The 12,590-nt window shown below is 36.9% G+C and overlaps 1 protein-coding gene across 3 annotated transcripts in view; it reads right to left on the reverse strand.

Moving 5' to 3' along the window:
- The window catches only part of PRELID2 (PRELI domain containing 2), a 300,771-nt gene that overhangs the window by 240,547 nt on the left and 47,634 nt on the right, over positions 1-12,590 (reverse strand). For all 3 annotated transcript variants that reach the window (XM_017532304.2, XM_017532306.2, XM_017532302.2), the window contains one exon: positions 10,501-10,606. In XM_017532304.2, coding sequence (XP_017387793.1) covers positions 10,501-10,606 — 106 coding nt within the window. The remainder of the gene's footprint in view (positions 1-10,500; positions 10,607-12,590) is intronic.

Below are 12,590 nucleotides of genomic sequence, written 5' to 3' on the forward strand. Positions count from 1 at the left end.
AGAGACGGGGTTTCACCATGTTGACCAGGATGGTCTCGATCTCTTGACCTCGTGATCCACCCGCCTCGGCCTCCCAAAGTGCTGGGATTACAGGCTTGAGCCACCGCGCCCAGCCTATCTCCATTCTTTTCTTGAGTCCCAGGACATTATCTCCAACTACTAAAATGGATTTTTATAAGGCTAAAATAACAAGCATACACCACAAGGAAACAGCATATTCTGATTTCTTTAGTTGTAGTATGTCTAGGCCAGACCTTCTTCAAAGTGATGTTCAAATTGTTTGACTTGCCCACATTGTTTCAGTGACAAATATTTCACACACTGTTGAATTCAATCTCTCGCTGATTCAGCCTCCTGATCAACACAATAAGAATAATGATGGAGCTAATAATGGGGCCTTGCCAGGAGAGTGGCTGAAATAACAAATTATTTCATCACACATTGAAAATGTATTTCACAAACTTAAAAAAAAAAACACACATCCATGCAATTGCATAATGAGAGCTCTGCATTTCCACAGCACTTGTAGTACTCTCTAAACACTCAGACAAACTGGGCTAAAAAAAGAATGCTTGCATAACAAGACTGTTATCACCCATATTATCTCCTAAGCCTCCCCAGAGAAGCAAAACGTGGAATTTGTAAGCAACTATATGGGGGTTCACCAAAACATTCTTTTGATATGGGTTTGGAAATTTGGGGTTTGAAATTTTTTTTGGAGTGGGGAGCTAGCAATTTTTTACTTCAATTTGGAGGGGTAGAGACAAAAGCTCCCCTAAATAGTATGCCCAAAATAGTATTTGGCATGCTTTCTCAACAGGCCAATACTGAAAAGATGCAACAATTTGTTTGGGAGGCTGAAAAATGTCTTTTTTTTTTTTTTGGCAAAGGGTCTCACTGTCGCCCAGGCTGGAGTGCAGTGGCACCATCACAGTTCACTGCAGTCTTTATCTCCCGGGCTCAAAAAGATCCTCTCACCTCAGCCTCCAGAGCAGCTGAGATTACAGGTAGGCACCACCATGCCCAGCTAATTGTTTTGGTTTTCTGTAGAGATGAGATCTCCCTATTTTGTCTATGCTGGTCTCAAAGTCCTGAGCTCAAGTGATCCTCCCGCCTCAGCCTCCCAAAGTGCTGGGATTCCAGGCATGAGCCACCACACCCAGCTATCTTCACTTTTTATGTATAAATTAAACATAATACAGTACACAAACAAATAAGCAGTATATCAGTGGTCTTAAAATTTCAAGGTGAGAAGAGCAATTAGGGGGAAATTACCAAAAAGGCTACTGAAAGGAGTGATAATGAAAAAAGGGTTGAGAAACACTGACCTAAGGAAAGCCCTCCCAAAGTGGTGAGCACCTGCAGAGCATCAGTGATGTCTCTGTTTCCTTCTCTTTGGATACCTGAGGTCTGAGATCATGACTTGACTCTGGCCTGGGTGTCTTCCAGCTCTGCTTCACACAGTGGTTGGGCCATTTCCCAAGGCTGCAGAAATGTATATGAAGACTTTCATGTGTCCCAGATTTCCACCAACCACTGTTTTCCTTCAGAACTTTATCTCCTTGATCTCCTTTCTGAATGTACTTACTTATCTCATGGCATGTTAAAAACTAACTACTAACTACATATTTTAGCATGACTTGAGATAAGCAAATACTTGTCTTCAGCATGTTTTTGGCACTTCCGGCATACTATCTTCTATTGGTCACTATGGGTCAAAACTGTCCAACAGCACATGAACTCAAAGCTGAGAGGGATGAACGCAGAGTAAAGAGATAAGCGAATGCCTCTCTGATTGAGGAACACACTGTATGGCACACTCACAAATGCTCACTGACCAAGAGTATATACATATATATATATAGTACTCATTCTTCTGTATAGAACTGAGAAAAATTCACAGAAATGGTACACCCCATTGCTGTCATGCACATAGATAGATAACTATCTCAAAAAAAGTGGCCCACTCTCACCACTTCTACTCAATATAGTACTGGGAGTTTTTCTAGCATGATTAGGCAAGAGAAAGAAATAAAAGGCATCCACGTAGAAAAGGAAGAAGTAAAATCACCTCTGTTTGCTGACAACATGATCTTGTATATAAAACCCTAAAGACTCCACCAAAAAACTGTTTGGAGTGATAAATGAATTCAGTTAAGATGTAGGTACAAAAATCAACCTACAAAAATCAGTGTCATTTCTATACACTAACAGACTAGCTGAAAAAAAATCAAGAAGTCAGTCTCATTTATAGCAGTTACCAAAAAAATAAAAAATTTAAAAAAAAAAAAACTTAGGAATAAATTTAACCAAGGTGGAAAAAGATCTCTACACTGAAAAATATAAAACATTGACAAAACTGAAGACACAAATAAATAGAAAGATAGTTTGAAAGAATATTGTTAACTTATCCATAATACCCAAAGCAATCTACAGATTCAATGCAATTTCTAGCAATATTCCAATGACATTTTCCACAAAAATACAATAAAAAATTCTAAAATTCACATGGAACCACAAAAGTCCTCAAATAACCAAAGTAATCTTGAGTAAAAAGAACAAAGCTGGAAGCATCACATTACCTCATTTCAAAATATACTACAAACCTATAGTAATCAAAACAGCACAATACTGGCATAAAAACAGACACACTGAATAATGGAACAGAATAGAGAGTCCAGAAATGAACCTGCACATTTACAGTCAATTGATTTTCACTAAAGATGCCAAAGACACACAATAGGGAAAAACCAGTGTCTTCAATAAATGGTGCTAGGAATACTGAATATCCACAAAAAAATAATAAAATTGGACCTGTATCTCACACCATATACAAAAATCAACTCAAAATGAGCTAAAGACTTAAACATAAGAACTGAAGATCATGTTGTCATATAAAAATACTAGAGGGAAATAAAAGGGGAAAAAATCCATGACATTGGTCTGGGCAATGATTTTTTGGATTTGACCCCAAAAAGCACAGGGAACAAAAGCAAAAACCAACAAATAAGATTTACATTAAACTAAATAGCTTATGCACAGCAAAGGAAACAATTAATGAAGACACATCCTGCAAACTTAAAGAAAGTATCTACAAATCATACATCTGATAAGGGATTCATATCCAGAACATATCGGGGATTCAAACAACTCAATAGCAAGAAAACAACCCATTAAGAAATGGGCAAAGAACCTGATAGCTATTTCCCAATAGAATACATACAAATGGGCAACAGGTATACATATCAAAAAAAAAAAAAAAAAAAAAAAAAGCTGACCCATCACCAATCATTAGAGAAATGTAAATTAAAACCACAATGGGATCACCTCATATTTGTTACAATGGCTGTTATCAAAAAGATGAAAGATAAAAAGTGTTGGTGAGAATGTGGAGAAAAGGATATCCTCGTACACTGTTAGTGGAAATGTAAATTAGTACAGCCGTTATAGAAAACTATATAAAAGTTACTCAAAAAACTAAAAATAGACCTACCATATGATCCCGCAATCCCACTTCTGGGTATATATCCAAAGAATTTGGAATCAGTATGTCGAAGAGACAGCTGCACTATCATGTTTACTGCAGCATTATTCACAATAGCCTAGATATGGAATCAACCTAAGTGTCTATCAACAGATAAAAGGATAAAGAAAATATAATAAATATACACAATGGAGTACTAGTCAGCCTTAAAAAGAAGCAAGCTCTGTCATTTGTGACAATATGGATAAACCTGGAGAACATTATGTTAACTAAAATAATCAAGGCACAGAAGGACAAATACCTCATATGTAAAATCTAAAAAAGTTAAACTCATAGAAGTAGAGCATAGAATGGTGGTTATCAGAGGCTGGTGAGACAGAACGTGAAGATGTTGTCCAAAAGGCATAAAGTTTTGGTTAGACAAGAGGAATAAGTTTTTTGAGATCTACTGTGTAACATGTTGACTACAGTTAATAAATATATATTATAAATTTCAAAATTATTAAGAGTAAACTCCAAATGATCTCACCACAAAAAATGTTAAATATGTAAGGTGATGGATATTTTAATAAGCTTGAATTAGTCATTACACATTGTGTGTGTGTATATGCGTGTGTGCATATATGTATATATACATATATGTGTGTGTGTGTATATATATACACACACACACAATGTGTTTAGATATATATTTATGTTTATATATATATATACATACATAAACATGTACCCCATAAATATATAGAATTATAATTTGTCAATTAAAAATAAAATATTAACCTTTAAAAAAAAACTTTTAAATGGGTCCTCAAAATATTAAACATATAATTAGTCCAGCAATTTCATTTCTGGGTGTGTGTGTGTGTATATATATATATATATATATATATCCCCGAAAGAATTGAAAGCAGGGACTCAAACAGATATTTACATACCCATGTTTATAGCAGTATTATTCACAATAGCCAAAAGGAAGAAGTAACCCAAGAATCCACCAATGGATGATGTCTGTTTTCATACTGCTAATAAAGACATACCTGAGACTGGGTAATTTATAAAGGCAAGAGGCTTAATTGATTCACAGTTCCACATGTCTAGGGAGGCCTCATAATCATGGCAGAAGGTGAATGAGAAGCAAGACATGTCTCACATGGAGGCAGGCAAGAGAGCTTGTGCAGGGTAACTGCCATTTATAAAACCATCAGATCTCATGAGACTTATTCACTACCACGAGAACAGTATGGGGAAAGCATCCCCCATGATTCAATTATCTCCACTTGGCCCCACCCTTGACACATGGGGATTACTACAATTCAAGGTAAGATTTGGATGGGAACACAGCCAAACCATATCAGATGACTAGATAAACAAAATGTGATATATACAAACAGTGAAATATTATTCAGCCTCATAAAAAAGGCAATTCTGACTCATGCTACAATATAGATGAACATTGAAAACATATGCTAAGTAAAATAATGCCAGTCCAAAAAAGATAAATACTATATGATTTTATTTATATGACATACACTAAACTAGCCAAGTTTCATAGAGACAAAAAGTAGAATGGTGGTTGCCAAGGGCTGGGAGGTGAATGCAATGGGAAGTTGCAGCTAACAAGCTCCTGTTTGGGAAGAGGAACAAAGTTCTGGAGATGGATGGTGGTGACAGCTGCACAATGTGAGTGTACTTAATGCCACTGAACTGAACACTTAAAAATTGTTAAAAATGGTAATTTTTATGCTGTGTGTATTTTGCCACAAGAAAAAATTAACTTTTAATATTATTTTTTAATACAAAGATATTTTCAAAGCAAATAACACAATACATCTGCAGTAAATAGAAAAGCAAAAAAGGATGTCATTACAGTAAAAATGGGAGAAATGTCAGCTAACACAGTCTTAACCTGCATAGCACTGTGGAATTTAGGCCAACTGTAGTGTGGACAACAGATGCTGGCACCTCTGAACAGCAGGGAGGATAGTCTCTTGCCCCTCAAAGGCTGTTTCAAGTAGCATGGCCCCATTACTCTGGCCCATTCCAAGTTCTTCCCTGTAACTGAGCTCCCTACTCTTGCATTCCTCCATCGTTACTTTGCACCACATCGCCTCACTCTTGCCCAACGCAGGTGGCTTAAGTACATAGATCATGGATATAGCACTGTGCTACAGTGATCAAGAGCACTCTGAGGTCAGACAGGCTTAGGTTCAAATCCCAGGTTCACCACTTAATGATTCCATGACCTTGAGAAAACGGCTTTGCCACTTAGGACCTCAGTTTTCCTAGGCATAAAATGAGAATAACAATTCCTATCTCATTATGTTATCCAGAGAATCAGATAAGGTAATGCATGCCAAGGACAGTGCTTGGCATCTACTAAGCTCTTATAAGCACTAGCTGTTATTTTAATATGCTTCTCTGCACTGATCATAGTGCTGGCACTGAACACCAAGAAAGGCTCAACAAATTTTCTGCATCAGCAGATGTTCATTCATTGTCTGTCCTGCTTTCCGCCCTGAGCTAGATGTCCCAGAAGTAAAGCTGCTTAAGGCACAATCTCTATCTTGTGAATTATGTCTTAATTCTTACTTGTGTCTCCAGCATTTGGCCCAATTCCTGGCACATAGGTGACACCCAAAAAGTGCTGGTGGAAGTGAACTTAAAATCTAGTTGTCTAAATGTGTTTACATGAGTTTGAAGGGGAGAAAAAAGTATATATAACCATAAAAAGAAAATATGTTGAAGTATGTGGCAGTAACTTTTTTTAATTCTTGAAAACTAAAACATATTTTTTGTATTTGACCTGTGTTTACCAACTTAAAGAAAGCTGTCTAACTTAGTTTTCACACATATCTGTGGGAACATTAAAACCTCCATTTTGCAGACAATTAGAATAGGGAGGGCCAAAGTGACTTGTGCTGGGTCACAAAGGTGAGGAGAGCAAGTCCAGTGGGCTGTAAGTTCAGAACCACTCCTGTTTCGGGGACACATCTGTCAACTTGACTGCCAAAAGGAAATCCTGGTTCTTCTGCCCACAGATTTCCACTCCAGGAGGACGGAAGGTCTGAATGTTGTGTAAAAAGTCAGCATTTGTAACACAAAGGCTCTCAAATTCCAAGTTACCTCCCTTTAAGAGTGATGAAGGAAGAAGAAAAAAGCAATTGAGCCAGTCCTCAGAGGCACAGAATACGTATGACCTCAGCTTGGGAATCCCTAGCTAAAGTCAGCTTTTAATTTACAAACATAAAAATATAAAGTTTGTAAGTACCTAGTTTTGATTTTTCTGGAAAAAAGTAGATATCAGATCCCATCATTACCACTACTAAAAAGACTCAGGGATAAGTCCTAAAGTGAAAATAAAGTCACCTAAAACACTCTCATGGTGACTTCCACAGACACCATTTATGCAGGCTTAGCTGTGAAGGTTTATCAGAAGTCAGGCAATACTGGAAAACACGACCACTTGGATAAAAGAAAAAAGACACTTAAGCATAAATGGCTCCTAAAATCAAAAAGCTAATTAAATGTGGCCTCTTCAAAAAGAAAAAGTAAAGTCAGAAATGGCAAAAGCTCGCAGGAAAAATATATTCTTACTTCTGAGCATAATAAAAGAGAATAAAAAGGGATCACTTTAAGAAGTTGAAGTCACCTGATTATTTCCAGATAATATTCATCAGAAACCAACTGTAAACCTCCCTGTGCATTTGACTTCTTTCTACTCATTCCCACACGAATAGACTGACTACTGTCTAAGGTACTACAGTTTGGTACTACAGTTTGGGAGGAGGGAATAAAGATTAAGATGAATAAAGCCACCTCTCTGCCATCAAGGAAAATAGAATCAACTGTGGGATCATGCCAGAAATTTGGGGGAGTATATATCCCCCTACAACCCCTTTTCCTGAGAAGTGGCCCCCAACCCTGGTCCATGTGGTCATGGCACAGGATAAGCCATAACTGGACAACCTGGCTTCTACCTTCCTGGTGGTACCTGACCTATGGGAGGCCAACAAGAGTCCCTCCCAAAGAATTAATAAAGAAAACAAATAAGCCATTTTATTATTAGTGAGAATTCTATTAATATATAATTTGTACACTTGACAGTGGAGGCCCATGTCCCATTATATAGCCTGGGGAGCAGAGAAAATCAGACTACACAGGAAGAGTGGAATAAAACAGACACATAGTCTTACAGACAAGAGCTGAAGAAGGAATACTACTTGGATTCCTAGCAGCGTTCAGCTCCCAGTAGAGACCTTTCTGAAGCCTGCCAGTCTCACCACCCTTGTACCCTTAAAATGAGCTAGCCTGAAGTGGTTTCTGTTACTCACAACCAAATAGTCCTAATAAATCCAAAGGGAGTAAGACCACAACACAAATTCATCTAATGAACAAATGTATTACTGAAGTTAGTGATGCTAGGCAGGCAAGAATGTCACTTCATTCATCTAAGCGCTGCACAATAAAGTGGCAAGAGGAAACTCTTAATGAAAAAAAGATGGGGATTTGAGTTCAGACTCCACCCTTTGCTAGTTCTGTGACCTTGAAGAAGCACATTTAGCCTTGGGAGGTCGAGGCGGGTGGATCACCTGAGGTCGGGAATTCGAGACCAGCCTGACCAACATGGAAAAACCCTGTCTCTACTAAAAACACAAAATTAGCCAGGCATGGTGGCAAAAGCCTGTAATCCCAGTTACTAGGGAGGCTGAAGCAGGAGAATTGCTTGAACCCAGGAGGCAGAGGTTGCAATGAGCCAAGATCGTGTCATTGCACTCCAGCCTGGGCAACTAGAACGAAATTCCATCTCAAAAAAAAAAAAAAAGAAGAAGAAAAGAAACACATTTAGTCTACACTTAGCACAGTGCCTAGTGCAAAGCAGGTGCTCAATATATATTTGTAAAAAAAGGAAGGAAGGCAGGAAAGCAGTTACCACATATCAAGTATACTTATCTTTTAAGTCAAGTCATTTCTCATTAATAAAATAGGAATTCTCGTTCTCATTAATAAAATGGGAATAAAAATTTCACTTTGTGCATCTTACAGGATCAGAATGTATATAACTTGTACGATTAAAACCTCATTATTAGAGGCCGGGCACAGTGGCTCACACCTCTAATTGTAGCACTTTGGAAGGCCAAGGAGGGCAGATCACCTGACATGAGGAGTTCAAGATTAGCCTGGCCAACATGGTGAAACCCTGTCTCTACTAAAAATACAAAAATTAGCCAGGCGTAGTGGTGCATGCCTATAATCCCAGCTACCTGGGAGACTGAGGCAGGAGAATCACTGGAACCCAGGAGGCAGAGGCTGTAGTAAGCCAAGATTGCGCCACTGCACTCCAGTCTGGGTGACAGAGTGAGACTCTTTCTCAAAAAAAAAAAAAAAAACTCATTATTAGATTCATCAGATTAATCAATGAGTCAAATACAGACTCACCTCCGTTAATGAAATAATTTTATCTGAAGTAGGGGTTAGCAAACTATACCCTACAAACGAAATCCAGCCCACCACCTGTTTTTATATGGCCTACAAGAATGGTTTTTATAAATGAACATTTGCAATCAACTTGATGATAGGGAACACTAACTTTGAACCCTACTTCAGCTAAATGTTATACCTTCCCCCAAAAACATCCCATACTTCTAGTTAATACACCTATATTGCAAAAAATTATATTCAATTTATTACTATTATCATACAGAGTTTAAAGGATGCACAAGAAGTCAACTCAGTAAGAAACATGGCAAGAAAATTACTTTTCTCATCAGTTCCACTATTTTTAGAGTGCAATGCTGCAGAACATGGGAGTTTTTACAAATGCATAAATTGCAATATAACAGAAAATCTGCAATAATATCTGAGTGAGTGAAGGTGACATCAGATCTTCTGGAAGTTCAACTACTCCCTTCAAGTCCAGATTTAAAGAGGCTGGACCAGTCTGAATATGTGCCAGGAACCACCTCAAAAACATGTCATCAATCTCAACAGTAGGTCTATAGTATACAAAACAGTACTGAATATTCATTCACTGCCCTCAGTCTCCCAGATGAATGCCTCCTAGTACAGGTTCATCCTTAAACCTAGACTTACAAAAACGAAAACAAGGGTCCATTACCCAGAAGTCTCTGAGAGTCATAACAATAGCTTTTTAGACCAGTGGTTAACTCTATCCCACAAAACAACATGAGGTAACTTATACCAAAGTCCTGAGTAAAATCTAGAAATAAGTGAGTATAATTATCATCACAATTAATAACAATAATAAAACACTTTGGAGCAACCGCTCTATACTCAGCACTGCAATAAGCACATAAAGATGCATAAGAAATGGGTTTTGCCATAAAGATGTTTTTAAAATAATGCTATTAAGGCAAGAAAATAGAAGATATAAATGTCATAATGAATGCCATAGAAGACAGATTAAAATGGAACAGCTCTACTTAAAATAGGGTGCACAGGACCTTAGAACACCAATGTGACTTCTGAATCACTTTGATGGAAGCCTAAGCTCCCTTGAGAATAGAGTTTGAAAACTACAAGAAGGGACAATTGGGGTCTCTGTATTTTCCTCATTTATAATATTAGGACAACAGTAATAGCTCCTTCAAAGGTTTGTGAGGATTAAATGAAATAATAAATACAAATTCTTTTAGCAGTCAGTAGTACATAGTAAGTGCCCAATAAATATTAACTATCATTATCTTTTTTATTAAATAGTTGTCACCATACTATACATTATTATTCATTCTGATTATTTCTTTTAATTAGATTGTAAGTGTGCTTCAAATTTTCACATACTTTTCATTAGCATATTTTCAATTTAATGAGCCATAAATTGCACTTTAGTTTTACTTTGATTTTGGTTTATGTAATAATTTTGATGGTAATTATTTTTGCATATATTTATTAACTATGTTTTTCTCATTATGTCTGTTCATGAGTCTTATTCAATAACCCTATTGGAACTCTTATAGTTTTTTAAAATTAATACTGGTTCAAAGCAGAAATAAGGTTACCTTCTGGGCTCCCTGTCTTAAGAATGTGCTGGCAAAAGTTTCTAGAATGCAGTTGAGAAATCCAGCTCCTGTGATTGAAATTCTGCCTCTTTGAATGAACTCTGTCCTGCAAAGAAAAAAACACCAAAAATCAAAAAAACACATCTTTGATGTCATTCTATGGTTGGATACATAAACTACAGACATTTCTAGCTGCATAATTACCACTTATAATCAGTACAAAATAATATCCATAATTATTCAATAACTGCCTGTTATAAGAAGTTTTGTTAAAAGTAATTTATAGTTTATATAATATTCACAACAGTCTTATTTAAATTAAAGAATATTCATTTCATGCTGCAAAATCTCTTTTTAAAATTGAGTCTGAGGTAATTATCAATGATATGACCTTAGGTAAATTATTTAGACTCTCTCTAACTTGGTTTCCTTACATGTAAAATGGGAACAACCATAGTATCTTTCTCTTACAACTACTGTTGCAAGTAAATGAGTTATCACACATCACAGGAATATGAAGAGTTCCCGACATGTAAGTATTTATTAAATGTTAGCTACTATTACTAAAGAAAGTCAGATAGAGACAAGACTGGAAAACCAGAAACCTGGAATGACTTTTGCATTCCTCAATTGGAGAAGGGGGTGAGACAGAAGAGATATGTCACTATCTCTACCAATTTTAATTACCAAAATTATATCAATTATCTTCATTTTGTAAAACGGAGAGTTACATTACACTTAAAAGTGATATAAGATGGCCGAATAGAAAGTCCCAAGCCCTCGTTACCCCCAGAGACAATGACGTAAGAACAATATATAAACCAAAGTGCCTTTGTGAGAACTCCCTCAAGAAGTAGCACCACCCAGGTGAGTGCAAAGCCAAGAAGAGCCACATCAAAACAGATAAGAAAGTTTGTTGCTTTTACCCATGATAGGTGCTTCCCACCCAGCATCATGTAACACAATCAAGAAAAAACTCCCAACTTCTGGCCTCTTCCTCAGGAGGGACAGAAAAGCGCTAACTGTGCATCCAACATTCTGTCTTTAAGAGAGGCATGACTCAGAGTGCTAAAGGAAATGGCAATATACTCTCAAAAGCAAGCATGGTGGCTTGTTACACTAAAGAGCCTGCAAGTACCTGAGACAGCCACCAAGGGTTACAAAAGATCATGGGTTCTTGAAAACAGAGGCAGTCCTCTATAACTGGGAAATTACACACAAACCCAGAGAAGATGCATCCCCCAAAAAGGTTTGAGAGGCCCCTGGAATCTCAAGCTAGGCTGATCAGTGAAGGTCTTCCCTGTATGAAGCCAGTCCATAAGTCTATGAGAAGTGGTTGTTTTTTATGTACCCAAACCTCAACAAAAGATCACAATGTATGCAAAGGAACAAGGAAACATGGCCGAATCAAAGAAACAAATCTCTAGAAAGAAACAGAGATTTATGAATTACCTCATAAAGAACTTGAAATAACCATATTAAAATACTCCATGAACTAAAACAGACAACTAAAGGAACCAAGAAAAATAAAATGCTGGAACAAAATGAGACTATCAACAAAGAGAAACTAAAAATGAGAACCAAGCAGAAATTCCAGAGTTGAAAAATACAATAATGGAACTAAAAAACAATTCACTAGAGGGGTTCATTCAACAGCAGACTCGATCAAGCAAAAGAAAGAACTGGCAAACTTAAAGACAGGTTATTTGAAATTATTAAGTCAGGGACCAAAAAAAAAAAAAAAAAAAAGAATAAAGAAAAGTCAAGAGAGCCTAAGACATCATCAAACAGATCATTATCCACATTATGGGAATCTCAAATCGAGAAGAGAGTGAGAAAGAAGTAGAGTATCTATTTGAAGAAATAATGGCTGAAAATTCCCGAAATTTGGGGAGGAAATTGGCATACAAATTGAAAAAGCTCAATGAACTTCAACTAGGATAAATTCAAAAAGACTCACACCAAGACACATAATCACACTGTCAAAAGTCACAGAAGAAAAGGGAGAATCTTGAAAGCAGTAAGAGAAAAGCAACTCATCACATTAAGCTCCTATAAGATTTTCAGTAGATTCCTTGGCAGAAACTTTG

The sequence above is a fragment of the Cebus imitator genome, unplaced genomic scaffold, assembly GCF_001604975.1.
Source record: "Cebus imitator isolate Cc_AM_T3 unplaced genomic scaffold, Cebus_imitator-1.0 Scaffold76, whole genome shotgun sequence".
Classification (NCBI taxonomy): Eukaryota; Metazoa; Chordata; class Mammalia; order Primates; family Cebidae; genus Cebus; species Cebus imitator.